Source organism: Ictidomys tridecemlineatus, chromosome 6 (genome assembly GCF_052094955.1).
Source record: "Ictidomys tridecemlineatus isolate mIctTri1 chromosome 6, mIctTri1.hap1, whole genome shotgun sequence".
NCBI classification, from domain to species: Eukaryota; Metazoa; Chordata; class Mammalia; order Rodentia; family Sciuridae; genus Ictidomys; species Ictidomys tridecemlineatus.
The window spans coordinates 120,484,021-120,504,162 of NC_135482.1; the positions used below are offsets into that span (position 1 = coordinate 120,484,021).

The 20,142-nt window shown below is 37.5% G+C and overlaps 1 protein-coding gene across 2 annotated transcripts in view; it reads right to left on the minus strand.

Moving 5' to 3' along the window:
• Sgcg (sarcoglycan gamma) overlaps positions 1 to 19,933 on the minus strand; it is a 108,119-nt gene extending 88,186 nt beyond the window's left edge. Inside the window, exon 1 of one of the 2 annotated variants that reach the window (XM_078015693.1) lies at positions 19,537 to 19,933. In XM_078015693.1, coding sequence (XP_077871819.1) covers positions 19,537 to 19,647 — 111 coding nt within the window. In that variant the 5' untranslated portion in view covers positions 19,648 to 19,933. The remainder of the gene's footprint in view (positions 1 to 19,536) is intronic. The other variant, XM_021734739.3, reaches the window with a different exon arrangement.
• Between the last annotated feature and the right edge of the window lie 209 nt (positions 19,934 to 20,142).

Consider the following 20,142-nt stretch of genomic DNA (forward strand, 5'->3'; position numbering starts at 1 on the left):
TGATTTAAATCATTTCAAGTAATGTGTGTATTATTCCTACAATAAGCAAATGAACATTTGTGTATACATACTTAATTTTTGAGGTCCACTTATTTAATTGGAAATGAAGAATTGAAATTAAATGGAAAAAGAAGAATAATGTTGACCTACGCACATCATATCCATGATCCTACCCAGTTCCTTAACATGAAGAAAAGTTGTGTGATATCAAGCATTGATTTTGTATTATATAATTTCAGCAATATGAAAGTGTTACAATTTCACAGAGTTCTATACATAGCACAAACATTCTATGTTCACTAATATTTTGAAAAAAGAGAAATGTTTTCATTTAAAAATGAGAGATTAAAAACTTCAAAATGCTTACTCATATATTTCCCAACATCCATAAATTCCACTTCTGATAATGACACTTGGATTTTCTTTTTGGTGAATCATCACTGCACATACTTTTATTCCATATATTTTGTTCAAATCAGATCAACACAATTTCCAGGTGAGTGGAAAATCATGTGGCTTAGGCCTGGCCAACAGAATATGACATTCTTTGGGCCATAGAGGTTATTTTAGAAGTACTCAAATCAAGCCAATTAGGCTCAAGCAGAGCAATCTCACTACTTTTGTTTCAGTGACTGTGATGATGCACTTTCTTTTCTGTCAGACTCGAATTTGGAAGTGCTGTAAAATTGAGATTTTTAGCTGTTATGAGAACAAGCCAACATAGCAGAGGCAGAGCTGAGAGATGGAGAAACATGTTTGAGGCCACGGATCAAGACATATCTAAGCCAGACCTAATCTTGTACTTTTCACTTACGCTAGTCAATAAATTGTCTTTTAACTGTGTCGTTGGCCTTTGATAATTTCTAATATAATCTAATGCAAGTTTTATCTAAACCAGAGCAAGGATATAAAAAACATGCCTATCTATAATTAATTAACTAATTAATTAATTATTGTACAGGTGGAGTTTGTGTAAAAATATATTCAGTTTCAAACAAATGGAAGAGTGAGGGACAAGGTAACATAGAAATGAGTATTGAAAATAAGGTGGCGAACACAAATGTGCATGATTCCCTACCATTAGCTATGCTGAAAGAACTTATAAATTAATTACATACAAGAGGAAGTGAGGGGAAAGGAAAAAAAAACCAGGGGGAGAAATGAATTACAGTAGATAGGGTAGAGAGAGAAGAGGAGAGGGGAGGGGAGAGAAGGAGGGATAGTAGAGGATAGGAAAGGCAGCAGAATACAACAGACACGAGTATGGTAAGATGTAAAACAGTGGATGTGTAACCGATATGATTCTGCAATCTGTATACGGGGTAAAAATGGGAGTTCATAACCCACTTGAATCAAAATGTGAAATATGATAAATCAAGAACTATGTATTGTTTTGAACAAGCAACAATAAAAAAAGAACTTGTAAATTATGGAAATCCACCATCTCCATATTAGCACATATAAATAAGAGGAACTGTTATCATAGACCCTAGGGTAGTCAGTGTAAGGGTAGTGTAAGTTAAAAGGATGGAGAAAGATTACTTGATTTGGCAAGGGAAAACCAGTGAGGAAATTTAAGACTTGGGCAAATTATAGACACGTTAATGATTCCAGAAACTTTATGGAAAAGACTTTGACTTTGTCACATCCTATAGCTCAAATCTAAGACTGACAACTGTAAGAAAACCATTACTTTTATGTTACTAAGAAAAGAAATACTTCTGTAAATTGTGGCATATCACTCATTATAATATACATCCCAATTTCAGAGCTATTAAAATTTGAGAAAAATTGGCATCTGAGATTTGGTGAAATGGAATAGTTGCACAATGGACTGAATATTAATAACTGCCAATCATGCTCTATTTAGAGAATCTTCATCAATGATTATCTCTGGCATATACCTGAGTTTTTTTTGTTTGCTAATTTTAAAGTGTTTGTTGCTTACATTTAAATATATAAAAATAAGACAATTTCTCAGCAAGAAGTTTCTTAAGAGAATCAATATGGTGATTAGCAGAATGTTTTATATATAATTGTCAAAAAAGGTCTTTCTTTGACACATGAGCTGACACCCAATTAATGAAGAAGAGCCAGTCATAGGGAAAAACAAAACAAAACAAAACAAAAACCAGAGCAGACTTCCAGCTCCCCATGCTGCTATCCTAACAAAATCTGAACAGAAAAACCAGCAACTCTTCTAGGATCCAAAAGAGGAACAAGATCACAGGGTGAAGTTCCACTCCCAAGTTGGACAGCGAGGCAAATACAAAGAATCCCAGTCAGAAATTAATGGAGCAGAAACCTCTGTAGGAAGCAGTGCTGGGCCAGAAAGACCTGAACTGAAACCCACCTGCTGGGAGGCTCAGTGTGGACACTTCAGAGTCAAAACTCCAGGAGGACCCAGTCCTAGGGGTAGCCCCCATGGTCTTCTGAGTTTTATATCCAGGATCTCAGCTAGAACAGTGAATATTGGAGAAAAATTCCTTGGCATTTCTGACAATGAAAGGAGGGAAAGCAGCCACTTGGAAATATGCTACAACCCTCTGTCCTTCTTCATGCCTGGTCTCAGGAGAAAGTAGTTAACCAGAGTCTAACCTTCCAAGTATATCATCAATACCTAACTGAGCTGGGGGAAGGAAGGTACCCAGCTACAGCCCACTTGAGCCATCCTGTCCCACCTATGGGTGGGGAAGGACTGAGAAATATTAAGTAGTTCACATGCCAGAAACAAAAAGTTCACCAATAGACTGAGACCTAATCATAGGACTTATGATTGGGTTATAAGTCGGAACCTTAACATAACACCACCAAAGGACTCTTTTACACAGTACATCATATCTGATTTTCAAGAAAAATTACAAGGCATACTAAAAGGCCAAAAAAACACAGCTTGAAGAGACAGTGAGGATCATAACCAGATATGGAAGGAATGTTGAAGTGATCAGACCTGGAATCTAAAACAACTGTGATTAACGTACTAAGGGCTATAATGAGTGGAATAAGACAGAATGCTAGAGTAGATGGGCAATGTAAGCAGAGAGATGAAAATTCAAGGAAATAACTAAAAGAGAAATACTACAGATTAAAAAAAATTAAAATAGCAATGAAGAATGCCTTTGATAGGCTTATTTATAGACTGGGCATGGCTGAGGAAAGGATCTCCAAGTTGAGTACGATCTTGGTAGAAATCTCTGAATTGATTGATAGAACAGAATAGAGGGCTCAGAAATAGATCCACCTAAATGCAGTGAACTGATCTTTCACACAGGAGCCAAGGCAATGCAATGGAGAACAAATGATGCTGAAACAATTGGACAACCACATGCAAAAATAGTGACTCTAGACACAGACTTTACATCCTCCATAAAAGTTAACTCTAAATGGGTCACCATCTAAGAGTAAAATGCAGAACTATAAAACTCCTAGATGATAACATATGAGCAAATCTAGATATCCTTAAATTCAGAAATTAATTTTTAGATATAATAACAAAGGCACAAAGGGACAATTTATGAAAGAATTTCTGGAATAAACTGGAAAACATTAAAATTAAATTTTTTTGTACATAAAAAGATACTGTCAATGAAAAAACAAGTTATGGACTTGGACAAAATATCTGATTAAAAACTGCTATCCAAAATATACACAGCGTTCATAAAACTCAATGATAATCAAATTAACACCTAAAAAATAAGGTATACAGAAAGCAAACAAGCATACGAAGAAATGCCTGGCATTATATTTTATTAGGGAAATGCAAATTAGAAGCACTACATATCTACTATAATAGCTGAAATACAGAACACTGATTCCACAAAATGCTAGCAGGATACAGAGCAACAGGAACTCTCCTTCATTCCTAGTGGAAATGCAAAAGGTATATCTATCTTGGAAGACACTTGCAGTTTCTTACAAAACTAACCATTCTCTTCCATCACTTGATCCAGAAATCACACTTTTCAGTAATTATCCACAGGAGCTGAAAACTTGTGTCCACACAAAAACCTGCATGTGGATATTTTATTCATGATTATCAAACTTGGAAGTAATCAAGATATCCTTCTACAGGCAGATAGATGAATAAACAGTGGCATCACCTGTCAGTGGAATATCATTCACCACTAAAATAGAAATAAGCGCTCAAACGACAAAGAAGACATGAAGCGATCTTAAATGCATATTATTGACATCAGTCTTGGAGATCAGAAGTGGGTCCTTGTTTCCTGGCGTTGAAGATTAAACACCCAAGAAATGCCAAGGCAAGAGTAGAAAGGTTTTTTTTTTTTTTTTTTCCCCACCAGGGATCGAACTCAGAGGCACTAAACCACTGAACCACATCCCCAGCCCTTTTAAAACATTTTATTTAGATACAGGGTCTCACTTAGAACCTCACTAATTGCTGAATTGGCTCTGAACTGGGATACTCCTGCCTCAGCTTCCTAAACCGCTGGGATTACAGGTGGGTGCCACTGTGACCAGCAGAAAGCAAGTTTTACTTAAGAGATAGTGACAGACTTCTCTGAAGAGAGGGGGTCCAGGAACTGGGTGTCTTTATAGACCCAAGAACCGCTCTTTTTAATTATTGCCTTCTTTTTCTTCTTTGCGTACATGCCAAAGCCAAAGAGGTAATTGTTAGCAACCCGAGTGCCAAGAGCTCAACCGCAGAGGTTAACAACCCATTGTCCTCCCTGATAACGAGTCCATTCTCTCTTGACCCCCAACATTCATTACCTACACTGACTGCCTGACCTTCGCCCCCTGTCTCAGTTTGCTGAGGAGTGTGACATATCCTGTCCACTCAGGCCAGGTGGGGCTACAGGCAGATTGCTTTTGGGCAAAGAAAACATGTGGGGAGTCAGTACAGTGGGTCCATCTTATAGAATTATTCTCTAAACTTCATGTTCCACCATTCTCCTCTCTATGTCCCCTTATGTTACCAAGCGGAAGAAGCCCATCTGAAAAGGCTACATAATGTAGAATTTCAAGTATATGACATGATGGAAAATTGCAAAACTACGGAGACAGTAAAACAAATTTTCCAGGAGATAGGGGAGCGGAGGGATGTTTATGAAGCACAAAGGATTTTTAGGGCAACGATTCAGCATGATACTATATAGTAGGCACATGTAATTTTACATTTGTCCAAACTTCCAGAATGTATAATACCTCAATGTAAACTATGGAGTCTGGATGATAATGTATCAATGTAGGTTCACCTATTGCAACAACTGGGCCATTCTGGTGGCTCATATTGATTATGTAGGAGGTGGTGCATGTTTAAGGAATGGAAATATGAGAAATCTCTGTACTTGTCTGCTCAATTTTGCTGCAAACCAAAAACTACTCTAAAAGTCAATTTTTAGACAAAAATAAAAACAAAGCAAAGTGTGATTCAAGCAGGAAATGAGAAGTGCAGTGCTGAGGCAGGAATGATCTTTGTATGCTTAAGAAGCATAAAGAAGTCCAGAGTTGGAGTGTGGTGAAGGAAGAGGACAGAAGGTCAGAGAGAGTTGGAGGCTTGGTTGTGAAGAGCCAGGGTCTCTTTATGAGCATCAAAGTCACCCTGGGAGATGTATCAGATGCCCCTGTGTAGGATCCCCACCAGAAATTCTGTTACCTGGTATTGATGTCATCCAGATATCAGTATTCTTTAAAGTTCCCCAGGTAGTCCTAATGGGCAGCCAGGGTTGACAATCACTACTGCAAAACACCATAGTCTGTTATAAAGGGACTAAGACTTTATTCCAAATACTAGATGCATTAACAAACTGGAAAGGGTCTACATTACCAGAAATGAATGAAAGTTCCTGTTCTATACCCTTTCACTTAGCAACGTGTAGCTAAGGATTCTTCACCTCTTTTGTGGCTTAATAGCTCATTTCTTTTTAGTGCTGAATAATATTCCACTGCCTTGATGTCCATTTCCCCCTAATGACGGAATTGTCCATTGTCTGAATTGTTACTTTTTGTCTATCTCCCTCTTGTTCCCTCTCTCCCTCCCATCAGCTATTTTAGGTTCATGACAGGCAGAGTTCTGTTGTGATTCCACCGGAGCTTTCTTCATGACTGACAGTGTGCTCAGTTTCACTTCTCAGTCTGTTTTCTTTCTTTCTGTAGCAATGCAAACCCTGTCCAAGCATCACTGTTTTAGACAGACTGCCTATTGGACATATGGCTTCTCTGTGTGGTTTCTCATTTGCCCACTTCCTGTGCCTCCTGCATCAGCTTGTGTATCTCATGCCCAGCGTCATAAATATGGCGCTCAGACTTTGCGCTGAACAGGATGGACCCTTTGTGTTGCAGAGCATCCACTGGGTTTTGAGTCTGAAGCTCTGAGGTCCTCTCACTCTTCCTCTCAGAACACAGCTGCTCAATCCCCACAACTTTCCATCGATTCTGTAATTTGGGGTTTCAGTTTTCTCCTAGTTTTGCCAAAAAGTAGAATTTCAATGAGTTGTCTATTCTCCATTGTTGCTTTGGAGTGATTTCTGGAAATCAATGTGCAAATACTAACTTCACATTTACATCTTCACAGTGGAAAATCTGTCATCTCCCACATTTCATCGCAACTGGCAAATGGGATCACTAGGTATTTGTTCTGGATCCTTCTTCCTGAAAGAATTCAGATCTTTAAAAAAAAACTAGGTGATCAAGAAAGGGTGTTTTAAACCCTCTTTAGAGGATGTATTAGGGTGGCCTATCAGCAGTAGAAATTTGCTTCTCACAGTTCTGGAAGCGGTCTGAGATTAGGGTGTCAGCATGGTCAAGTTCATCTGCACTGAAGAAAGCCAGTTTCTCATAGTATCTTTGGACATGACATAAAGAGAGCAAGAGGACATTCTAAGGTTCCTCTCTAAAGGACACCGATATTTTTCATGAAGGCTCTACCCTTATGACTTAGTTGCCTTTCTAAAGTCCCACCATCTAATGAAATCACATCATGAGCTGGGCAGGATTTCAGTCTATGAGTTAGGGAGAACATAAACATTCAGCCCACAGCAGAGAGAAACTGTGAATTCAGCACTGGTGAAGTGAATTAAGGGTAAAAATAAAGGTGACCATTTGTGGTGTCAGGCTAAGCCCGACTTCTGGGATTCCTGATTTCTTTCTAGATCTCATCCTGCTCCAAACGCCTGGCAGTTCAATTGCCCTCTTTTGGAATGACACATCTTCAGTTTCCCTTTATGCCTGGAAGCATGACTGAAGGCTTAGTCATTTTTGACAGTTGGTTTAAACCCAATAGAATGTAGTCATTGCTTTAGGTTCCAAGAGTGACACTCTTTGGGGGGATATATTTCAAAGAAATTGTTATTTTTTCCTCCACATCCAGGTTGTGATGTGCAAATATATAATCCATATAAATGACACTAAAAAAAATTTTTGTTCAAGTGGGCAACTTAGAGTCCACCCAGAGACTGTGACCTTGTCCTGTTATGCTGCCCTTATTGATAGGAAGAATCTCCTTCTCTGATCAGGACTGTGCAAGGTTCCTTCCTGTCAAAATAGTCATTTCACTTGTTTTCTCAGAAAAGGTTCCTTATTCCTTGGACCTATTCTGAGCATAACATTTTCTGATAAATTTTTGGTGTAAAGAACTGAAACACAGAAATTATTCTATAAATAATGTTTAGGTCCTGGGAAACAAGGGATATGAACATTATTATTTAGCTACATTAGGGTTAAAATATTTGCAGAATATCCTTAAAACATAACAGTTATGATACTTTTCTGTGGAAATGTATTCAGATTTGAAAACACACTTCTTAAAACATGGCCAATTTTTGGGATGGAAATGTACACTTGGAGGAATTTAATTCCCAGTTTTTCCATTTTTGTATCATAAAAATAAAACATTTGGCTACTATTGAATGGTTTTAGGAAGGTAGATCAATTTTTTTTATTTAAAAAAATCCACTGTTCATTCCTCAATTCTGTTTTTGTTCTTTACTTCATCCCAATATTTGTACTCTGAAATTTAGTCCAGGAAATATTAGGCATTTATTATGTGCTGCATTTCATATACAATATAACTATCTAAAGTTAATATAACCATGTTCCTTTTGTTTATGCTTTTTCAAACTTCAAAAAGTTGCCTCAAAATATTCTTTGCTCAAATAGTTTAACATTATAATAAAATAAATTGATGAACATTTTAAAACAAACTGCATCAAAATGGGCATCAAATAATACTGACTTAAATAGTCTAGTTTGCGGCTAGACTGTTACATTTTAAGCATCCCTAATTTGAAAATCTGATCTGTAGTGCTCTAAAATCCAAAACTTTTTGAGTGATGATATGGTGTCCACAAATCTGAAGGTTCAATGTACATGTGATAGTGTGGATGTTGTATATCTCCCAAAGGCTCATATGTTAATGGCTTGGTCACCGAATTGTGGCACTATTTGGAGATGGTGAACACTTTAGGCCTAGTGGGAAGAAGTTAGGCTACTGGAGGCATGCTCTCAAGAGATATATTGGGAGTATAGTTCCTTTTTCTCTCTTAATTTTCTAATTACAAAGAGGCAAGCAGCTTCTTCTTCTATGGGTCCCTACCATAATGTGTTGCCTTGTCATAGGCCTGAGCAGTGGGCTATAGACTGAAACCTCTCCTTATAAGTTGTTATCTCAGGTAATTTGTTAAAGTGATGGAAAGCTGATGAGCACACTACACAACCTTTGTCTCATGAATAAAATTATTAAAAATGTTTTATTAAAATATGTTAATTCCCTGTATATGAGATGTGGATTTTATGCTTACAACTGGGGTACTATCCACAAGGTGTCTCCTTAGGTATATATAAATATTAACAAAATTTTTAAAAAATCTGAAATCTGAAATATTTTTGATCCCAAACATTCTGGATAAAGGGTATTCAGTCAACAATAATTTTCCTTTTTTTTTTTTGTCTTTAGTAAACTAGCCATTTATATAGTGACCATCTCTCTCAAAAATTCTTCCTTTTAGATAATCCTCAAATAAATTAACTGGATGGTGCCAGTGGAGGAGGGTTATGGGAAAGGTAATAGTTGAGTAAGTGAAGGAGACAGCATAGAGAAGGGTCAGAAAAGTCTGCCTGGAAAAGGGGAGAGTGGCCATGCACACTGGTTAGGGTGCATCTGGGGACAGCAGGAAGTTGAGGCAGTTCCCACCTGAGTGTCCAAAGCTTCAATAGAATAGGAGGAAGGTCACCATGGGTGAGTGGATCCAGCAAAGGAGTTGAGAACAGGAAAGGAGGTGATGGGCAAAGGAGTCTGTATAAAACAGAAATGAGGCACCAGACTTCTCTTCGATGCTCCAGAGATGAAAAGGAACTAGGGCACTGGAAGTTCTAAAACAGTTTTCTATGTTCATAGCTTAAGGGTATAGAGAACCTTATGCTGAGTAATCCAAGATGGCGGTGAATTCCACATTACTGTGTAAAGCATCATAAGGCAAAGGCCACTGGGGGACTGTGTGGAGCAAGATGGATGAGATAATACCAAACCAGACTGTTTTAGTCACTTTCCATCACTGTGGCAAAATGCCTCAGATAATCAACTTATTATAAGGAAAGGTTTATTTTGGCTCACAATTTTGGAGTTTCAGTCCCCTAACCACTTCACACTGGGGTCTACCTCTTAAAAGTTCTACCACCTCCCAATAGCACCACATGCTGGGGACTAAGCCACAACACCTGAGACTTTGGGGAACAAAACAAGATTCAAACTATAGCATGGGCGAAGTGTGCCCAGGCAAGGTTTGATCCCAGGGTGTAAAAGAATAAGAGTGGAATGAAAAGCAAAATGAGCCAATCAGAGCCAGAATGGTTCCAAAAGAACAATGATACATTCCACTGTGGTCACATGAAAGATGTGGTATGTAAGGAATGGCTGGATGGAGACGAGAAGTAAGCAGCTTGAGATTAGGGCCACTCTGCTCTATGAACTTTAGGCCATATCACCAGGTGATTGTTAGTGAAAAATCCAGCCTCCCTTTTCTGAAGGCAGGGGATAATCTGTTTAATGGAGGCCAGGATTGATAAATGATGTCAGCCCCATTTTGGATATAGCATATAAACTTTGTCAAAAACTTATCAAAAGGAAAATTTTCCTCTGCTCAGTTTTTATGGTATATTATTACTTACCTAATAAGCACAGAAGTAATTGCCACATGGTGACAACTTCTCGTCAACCACCAGGTCTGAATTAATTTGCCCTTGGAACAAATAGTCTCCTCACTGAACTTAGAGCACTGCATACCTACCCTACTTCTATGACCACACCTTGGATTCACTTTCTAAATCTAATAAAAATGATTACTGAAAGATGTTTATTTTTCAAGGAACTACATTTAACAAATGTATGTAGGAAAGAAAAACAACAATGATGGCAAACACAAAACCCTTTCCTGTCCTTACCTTTGGGACATTTATTTCATTATGAAAACAAATTTATAAATAACCAAAATCTGCAAATTGAAAAAAATAATACCCCAATTGTTTATGGGTAGCAAATAAAGGATAACACCACTTTAAATATATGGTTACTCTTTTTTAAAGTTAGGCAACAAAGAGAAATCTTCACCTCTTTCCAGTTTGAAGCTAAGAATATTTAGTGAAATTGTGAAAGTTTTTAAATGTCAGAAGGGGCATGCTTTATAAAATACTCTGTTTTATTTCCGTATCTGTCATTCATACAAATCCTACTTAGTTTTTAAAGAAAATCATCTGGCTTATCTTGATTAATAAAAGCTGTAATAGAATTATAAAACAATAACCGTGCCTTCCAGAGTGGTTGCACCAATTTGTAGTTCCACCAGCTGTGTATGACTGTACCTTTCCCCCACATCCCTGCCAACACTTATTGTTATTAGTTATTGTTATTGACATTCTGACTGGAGTGAGACGGAATCTCAGTGTAGTTTTAATTTGCATTTCTAGCAATTTGTAATTGCTAGAGATATTGAAAAGTTTTTCATTTATTTGTTGACTGATTGTATTTCTTCTTCTGGAAGTGCCTGTTCAGTTTCTTTTCCCATTTATTAATTGGGTTATTTGGGTTTTTTCTTTTTTCTTTCTTTCTTCTTCTTTTTTTTTTTTTGGTGTTAAGTTTTTTGAGTTCTTAATATCCTGGAGATCCATGCTCTCTCTGAGGCACAGGTGGCAAAGATTGTCTCTCATCCTTTAGGCTCTCTCTTTACATTCTTGATTGTTTCCTTTGCTGTAAAGAAGATGTTTTAGTTTGATTCCATCCCATTTGTTGATTCTTAATTTTACTTTTTGTGCTTTAGGAGTCTTGTTAAGGAAGTCAGTTCCTAAGCCAAAATGGTATAGATTTGGGGCTACTTTTTTCTTCTATTAGCTGCAGGGTCTCCAGTATAATGCCTAAGTCCTTGATCTGCTTAGAATTGAGTTTTGTCCTGGGTGAGAGACATGGGTTTAATTTCATTTTATTACATATGGATTTCCAATTATTGCTGGTGAGACTGCAAATTGGTGCAACCATTCTAGAAAGCAGTGTGGGAATTCCTCAGAAAACTGGGAATGGAACCACCATTTGACCCAGCTATTTCACTCCTTGATTCATACCCAAAGGGCCTAAAATCAGCATACTATTGTGATGCAGCTATATTAATGTTTATGGCAGCTCAATTCACAGTAGCTAAATCATGGAACCTGCCTAGGTGCCACTCAACAGGTGAATGGATAAAGAAAATGTGATATGCATACACAATAGAATACTGCTCAACTATAAAGAGACATGAAATTATGGAATTTTCTGGTAAATGGGTGGAACTGGAGACTATCATGCTAAGTGAAATAAGCCAATTCCCCAAAATCAAAGGCCAAATGTTTGTATGTGGATGCTAACTCACAATAAGGAGGTAGGGGTAGGGAAGAATAGAAGTACTTTGAATCAGAAAAAGAGGAATGAAGGGAAGGGAGGAGGAATGGGAATAGGAAAGATAGTAGGATGAATCGGACATTACTTTCCTATATGCGTAAATGATTACATGGCCAATGTAATTTTACATCATATACAACCATAAGAAGAGAAGTTATATATATGTATAATAAGTCAAAATACATTCTACTATCATATATAACTAATAAGAAGAAACAAAAAAGAACTTTTTGCATCTATATCCATTAGAAAAAATAACTGCAAATTATCAAGGTTTACTCACCACAAACTTTCCACATTTAAAATATGTGTTACACACATATATTTCCCTAATTCTTTAAATTTCAGGTTGCTACATTTGGTTTAGTGATGAAATAGAGGATAATTCTTAATGCATTGCAATGTATAAAATAATCAGTGATGAATCCATAAAAATATTAATTTTCCAAAATAAGGAAAACACTGCTTTGTACCAATTTTTTCAAATTATATTTGGTTTACAAACACTACCTTACTCATCTTGGAGTTTCAGTTTCAGAGAGGAAAACAATGTTTTAAAGCTTGTGACGGATAGTTTTCTGAAGCTTAATAGCAGGAAATGAGAAGACAGAGAAGATAAACAGGGACTAATTCCTTTTTTGTCAAATCTTCTGAGTATGATCATATCCCTATTTTATATCAGGGAAATTGTCAAGATGTAACATTTATTTATATTATTTATATTCCAATCTGTGTTGGAAAATATTTCACAATTCAGTTTTTACTTCTTTATTGATGATTGCTTCCATTAGTATAGACCAATGTTTGGTAAATGATGGCCATTGGCCCAAATAAGGCCTGTCACCTTGTTTTGTAAGAGGAGAATTACTGGGACATAGTCATGCTTACTTCTGTAAACATCTGTATGGCCACTACTAAGCCAGACTTGAGTTTTGTGATAGTGACTTTATGGCCTGCAAAACCTAAAATATTTACTGTCTGGACCTTTACAAAAAAGTCTGCCAGTCTTTGATACTGCTCATTAGAAATAAACTATTTTGTAAGATATACAAATCAGGTTTTACTATTTTAAAAATAAATTTATTGTGTCTACTATTATTAACCAAATAGGTCAATCTGATAATTATGTTCTTATATCTCCTCTGCTCTTCCTAAAACTAAAATTAACTGGTACTTAATTAGAATCACAAGTTCATACTCTTCTGAGTTTTTATATCATAACAAAAAATGAAATAACCAAATCTTAATTTATTGTAAGCAACCAACTTCTTAAGCCCTAATCCAACATTATTAAATAGTAACAAAACTGTCTTGATGTCCCAGCTCATTTTCCAACTAATATTTGGAAGAAGTATCAATAAAAAATTTAATTTCAAAGGTATAGGCAGGCCAAGAGCAAATACCAACAAAACCCAACCGATAATACACAGACTACATAATCAGCATAAATTACCAAGAATTATCTTTCATACACATTTAATATTACTTAATATTGTATTTGCCATTGTTATCATTAATTTTAAAATTCCAGGAACAGAACAGCAGTTTGGTTTATTTAAAATTTGGATAATTCTGCATAAAATGTAATATTTTTTAAAACACAGGGCTCTTTTTAAAATGGGAAAGAATGAAATATTCCCAAGGGTCAGAAACAAGGATGGAAATCAAAACTGAAGAGAGCTGGGAGGTCATGCCATTCACAGTGTTACAGAGATTAATAGAGCCCCTCATGAGCCCAGAGGCTGGGACTGAATCTTAATGCCTAACAAGGACAGGGTAACTGGCCTGTGGCCAGAGCAAGACCACAGCCCCAACACACAAGGAAAGCACTAGAAGAGGCCCTTCCTTCTCTACGGCTGTGGATGGTATCAGAGTCAGAACGGGACGCCCCCAAGTATGGCACCTTGGTAAGCTGAGCACTTCAAATTGAAGGGTGTTGGAAAGATCTCAGAAGGAAGATCTCCCTTACCTTCTCCAGTCCTCCAGGGTCCCACTCCTCTTTCTTTCTCTGAGTTGCAGAATCCTGAATTCCTCTTGCCCAAAGAGAGTCCTAGAAACCAGAACCCTTCTTCCTCAAAGCAAACCTAAAATCTACCAAGGTCACTCCCTGAAAACACTCGGTCCACAATGGGTCTTGACCCATACAAAGAAGGAAGGACTGGCACACAGAGAGATCGAGAAGAGACCAGATAGAGAAATCTTGCTGGTTTTCCCTCTCGTCTACCACTAGAGGATCATACCTTTTTGTCCAAATTAATTTCCACATGATTTTCCATTAGTCATCAAACTGAAACTTAAAATGAGACAGTGTTCCCACAGTCTTTGGGTCTTCCTTTTTGAAGTCTGCCATATCAGACAAAACTATGATTAAAAAAAAATGTGTTATCCTTTTTCCTTGTTAACCTGTCTATTGTTATAAAGTGTTGGCTATGATCCTTAGAATGGGAGAAGAAAGGAATCACATCTTTCCATCTCTCAGTGGAAAGATGACTAGCTGGAAGGAAAACAGTCATAAACTTGCAGCAACCAAAATAATATGCCATTGTAGGTGTGGGCTTGTAGCAAGAATATTATAAGTTTGAGGCCAGCCTCAGCAATTTAGCAGGTTGTAAGCAACTTAGCAAGGCCTGTCTCAAAATGAAAAATAAAAAAAGGGATGGGGATGTGGCTCACTGGTAAAGCACTCCTGGTTTCAATCAATTCCCAGTACTCAAAAAAAAAAAAAAAAAAAAAAAGAAAGAAAGAAAAGAAAGCCAAAACCACTCTTAGGGACATCTCTACACATAGTCATTGAAGCTAATGAGGTCATAAAAAAATTACAAACTGTTTGCAAAAATAAACTATCATGATACAGAATATTGGAATCAGCAAGCCAAGAATAAATTGAGGATAGAAATGAGAAGGTTCAACACACTGCAGTGAGAATTAGAGAGGGGCATGGGGAAAGCACAGTACCTTCTACTCTTCCTAAGTAGCAGGTAAGAAGAATCACTTGCAGCCTGCTGGAGTTCTGTTCAGGAATGTCCCCCACAGGTCCATGTACTGATAGCTTATTCCACAACCTGTGGAACTCTTGGGAGATGGCAGAACCTTTAAGAGGTGCGCCTCAGTGGAGGTCTTTGGTCGTTGGGGGTGTGCCCTTGAAAGGGATTGTGGGATCCCAGTTTCTCGTTCTCTATCTTGACTTCCTGGCTACCAGAAGATAAGTAGCTTGCTCTACCATGTGCTCCCACCAATACTGTGCTGTCTCACCTTAGGATCCAAAGCCATGGGGCCAAGTAATCAGGAAATGTCAACTCAAAACTGTGAGCCAAAATCACCCTTTTCTCTTTATAAGTTGATTATCTCAAGTATTTTGTTTAAAAAACAAACAAAACAGTAACCAAAAAAAAAAAAAAAAAAGAAAGCTGACTAACTTATAGCCCCAAGCAGAATATATTATTTCTAAAAGAAACAAACTCTAAGACAATTACCTTTGCTTGAAATAGGTCAATGGAAGGGACTGGGATCTTTATTTTTCTACTTCAGTTGAATAATTGTGCCAGAACTCCATTCCCTATTCATATATAGATCAGGGTTTGGAAATTAGGGAAGAAAAAAAAATAAAAAGGAAGAAAGACAAAAATGAGACAGTAAGATATGGTATGTCATCTCCTTAGAACAAAAGTAATAAAATTACAAAATTTCCTAAAAGGAATGCATCATTCCACTATGCTCAGCACATCTCAAGACTTGTTAATAAGCTACTACTTTATCAACATCTCTATTTACCAAATTAACTCAAAAGCCAAAGAGAAATATTTAATTAGAGATGAAGATATATAAGGAAGCTTCTACAGAATTCCAAAAAATATGTGAGATTATAAGAGAGCACTAAAGTTAATGGCACCTGTTCATTATACTACATCAATTTAAGTTTGAATGTGACAGTCTTCTTTTCCCATGATTCAAATTTCTTACTAGCACTAGTCATATGGACCAGTCATTTGGGATAATCTGCACATACAAGGATGAAGTGTATTTTGAGCTTTCTGCCATAATGGGAAGGATAGGTTAGGTATCAGCTCTGGGACTTGGCCACCTAGACAAGTTACACCCTCTTTGGTCCCAGTCTTCTTCCATATTATGTGGGATCCCAATCCCAGGGTGTGTGAAAGTAGATGAAATGAAATAACTGAAGTACCTTCTAGTAGATGATAGAGCCATGCAATATGCATAATACTTTGTGGAGACCATGCTAGAACACAGAGTTAAAGGGACAAAGCTATTAGGTGTACCTGTGAGAAGCAAATTATCTGGAGAATAATTGATTGGGTATTTACATCAAATCACTTTGGACTGAGAGGTCTTATAAACAAACTGAGTCAAAAGTCTTAAAGTCAAAGACTATAGGGGAAGAACCTAAAACATGACTGCCAAGAGGGTTCACTGTTCAGGTGGAAGAGCTGGGCCCACCAGGAGAGTGGAGGAGAACTGCAACAACCTTTTCTAGATAAGAAGTATTTGCAACTATAATGCTACGTATTTCACCAAGCCTTTAATATGCAAGAAAACCTCAACTGAAGCACAACTCACGGCATTTCATGCAAATGATTCAGTGATTCCCAAAAATCTTTATAAAATCATAACTTTTTTTCTTTTTTTTTTTTTTTTTGGTATGAAGGATGAAACCCAAGATGCTTTACCGTTGAGCTATGTCCTCAGCCCTTTTAACTTTTTTTTTTTTTTTAATTTTGAGACAGGGTCTCACTAAGTTGCTGAGGGTCTCAGGAAGTTATTGAGGCTGCCCTTGAACTTGTGATCCTCCTGCTTTAGCCTCCCAAGTCACTGGGATTACAGGTGTGTGCCGCTTTGCCAAGCTATAAAAAAAGTTTTATATATATATATATATATATATATATATATATATATATATATATATAATTTAAGGCTTTTTATGTTTGATTGCGAGGTAGGTCTTTGGCTTCAATTCAATATTATTTTAGTTAAATTTTTCATATTTTTAGTTTTCTGTTTTTCCTCTCTCAGGTTATTGTCTCTCTTATTTTTGAAAAGAAGGGTTTGGCAACTAATTATTGAATAAAATCTACTGGTCAAAAACCAACCAGCATATTTTTACACATTGATAATTGGTTTATGTTACTTTTTGATTTCAGCTTTCAGTGTATTACTATTCATATAGTTAAGCTTAAATGGAATGACTCACTCAAGGTGCAGCCCCCATGCCTGTCTATACTTTGGAGACCTAATTGAGGTGATCTTAGCCATGAGAATAGAATTGGGCCTCTGCTGGGAGCTGAGTCCAAATTAGGTATTAACCTAATTGAAATTCAATCCAAATTAGGTATTAGGTCCAAATATTTTTCTGAATAGCAGATCTATAACTATCATCAGATTTTCCAAGGGGTCCATGATCTTAAAAAAATTAGGAAGAGTTAATTTACTACCTCCTTATTTTTCTTGCTGTCTCCTACTCCAGCACAAATATTTCCCTCATCTCTAACTAAACAATGATAAAAGTACAAGTTCTAATGTACTTATTTCATTTCCTAATTTAGAAGATGTCATGTTCATAAATGTATATGAAAATATCCTTCAAACTAGGGATACCCATACGGAAAACATTATTTGCACCCATGCCTAACATAACCAGTTATATTTACTTCATAAATTCAACTATAGACAAACCTAAGGAAATGGCATTTTAACATTATAAAGTATCATTACCTAAGTCTATAGATCATTAAATCTTTGGGCTGTTACACCACTATTATTGTCATGTCCATGTCCATATAAATCACTTTCTAACAATACAATCTCAGAAAAAGAAAAAAAAATTGTTTTTATCATGTTTGTTCAACTATAACCATGTCCATAGATATTTATCTGTTTTTCTTACAGTACAACAAGATCTCCTGCAGGACACAGTATTAAATCATAAACATCTAAACAGGGTTTGTGTGTGTGTGTGCGCGCATTTGAAAAGGTTGTAAATATTCTTCTAGCCATAATTAATAAAATGCTTTTTTAAAAGGGGAATGAGTATTATTACTCTCATTTTCTAAGTATTTTAATAGTTTAAAAATCAAATTATTTGTTAAAAATCAAAGATTACTTATTTTGTAATTTTGAACTTGATATAGTTCTGATAACTTTATTAAATGAATTACTCATTGCTTTTTTTTGGAAATTAAAGAGAGATGTTCTCATAGGTGACATTGTTAAACAGGACACCTGCTCTACACATATAAGCCTAGTGTAGGGTGTAGCACTCAGCATTATTGATTTATGTGGAACACCCATCAAATAATTAACTCGTTTAGTGTCTGATTCAGCAAAACAAAACAAAATAAAAAGCATTGAAAGTGAAAAGAGCACAGGATTACGGAAAAGTAAAATACTTGAAAATGTGACAATTGTGTAACTTTAAGTTTACTGTAGCTAGCTCATTAGTCACTTTGGAAGCACACTGGCATGAAAGGAAGTTTCAATACCAGGCACTGAAACTGTAGTAAAATATCGCCCTCCCTCCCCCCCCCAAAAAAAAGCAAAAACAAAAACAAAACCCCAACTCCCCCCAAAACAACAACAAACACAAAACCAATAGTGCAGCTTATATATGTTTTTAAAATAATATTGCACAGTTTTTAAAATAGTTTTTGATATGTCCCCTGCTCATATAAAAGGAAAAAAAAAGTTGCACAGGAAGATCCACAAACAAAATCTTTTTTAAAAAATATATATAATTCCATTGCTTTATAAACAGACTTACCTGCTTTAGGAATCACCCAGGAGTATCAGTACAAGAATACCACATATATACATAGAACCGTGACTATAAAATTATCACTTGATGAGTGGTTATTTCACAGTTAAATTGATTGTACTAATATTTATAAACATCAACATATTCAGTAGAGATTTCAATATTTGTGACCTCCTAATTCTGAAGTGAAGGAACATGCAAATAGATAAATACCGACAACTTAGTGGGGACAATGAACACAAACAGGGTGAGGTTCATCAAGTTAGAATCCTATTGAAGATCATATAAGCCAACTGTGCTTTTAGGGAATCTTTGGTTTCTTTTTAACACGACCAAAGTAAACGACAGAGAACTTTGCATTTGGGGCAGACACTGGGCTTACTCAATGTTAATGACTGGGCTCCCTAGCAACAGAGGGCAAGATTTCTGACAAAATTAACTTACAGAGAACAAACTGACTCTTATTCTCTCACCTATACACCACACACACACACACACACACACACACACACACACACACACACACACACGAAGTTACTTAAGTCTTATTTCAGATCACTTAGCAATCTTTCAGGCAAAGAAAAAAAAAGCCAACTGTCTAAAATTGTTGCAGAGCCATCACTGGTGGGGCAGGGCAAGGAGATCGGTCTGGAGCAGAAATAAGTTGGGAGAAGAGGCGGTTTAGGATTCTTGTGATGGAAGGTGGTGGGAGTTGGAGATAGGAGGCCGTGGTGTTGGAGGTGGGAGATCTTGGGAGAATGGCTGAACCAGGGATGAGGGAGCCTAGCAATGAAGGTGTTAGTTTAGGAGGCTGGAAGAAAAGGAAACACTAGGAATTTGGGGAACTGAAGGCCAAGTGGTGGATGGCGACCCTTCTTTTTACCTGCTGTACTTCTCCGGGACCCGGAGTGCAAACAGCCAAGGCATTTCCCTTCATTCCAGATGGGGTGAGACCAGTGTCTTCTCCCCAGACAGCGGGCTTCAGCTCTGTCATCCTTCCTCAGCGACCGCTGCAACAACTCTGCTCCTGGGTAGGGAAGCAGCAACCCCGAGCCGAGCCGCAGGCGCCCACATTCCGGACTGGGTTCCGGGCGCAGCTGGCCAGGGCGCGAAAAGAGGTGGGGGCCAGGGACCCCTGCCGCCAGGCTAACGCCGGGGCTACTGCGCCACTGCCGGTGCAGCCCCCAGCCCAGGTGAGACCCTGGCACTGACAGCAGGATGAACACCTGCACCCCTCTCGCCGGGTCACTGAGCCCGGACACATTGGGTGCTCCTGGGGACTTAACGCGCCCCTCCGCCGCCTTGGAACACCCGCAGGTCCCCACACTGTACACCCCTCCAGACGTTCCCCAGAGCACCCCTCCCAAATCTCCTGCAACCTTCTCGTTCACTGCACGACCGCCCTCTCCACCCCTGGGTCCCTCCAAGACCACCACCGCGCGCCCCTGCAGATACCGGAGGTGCAACCCTCCAAATTCCCTTCCCTCGA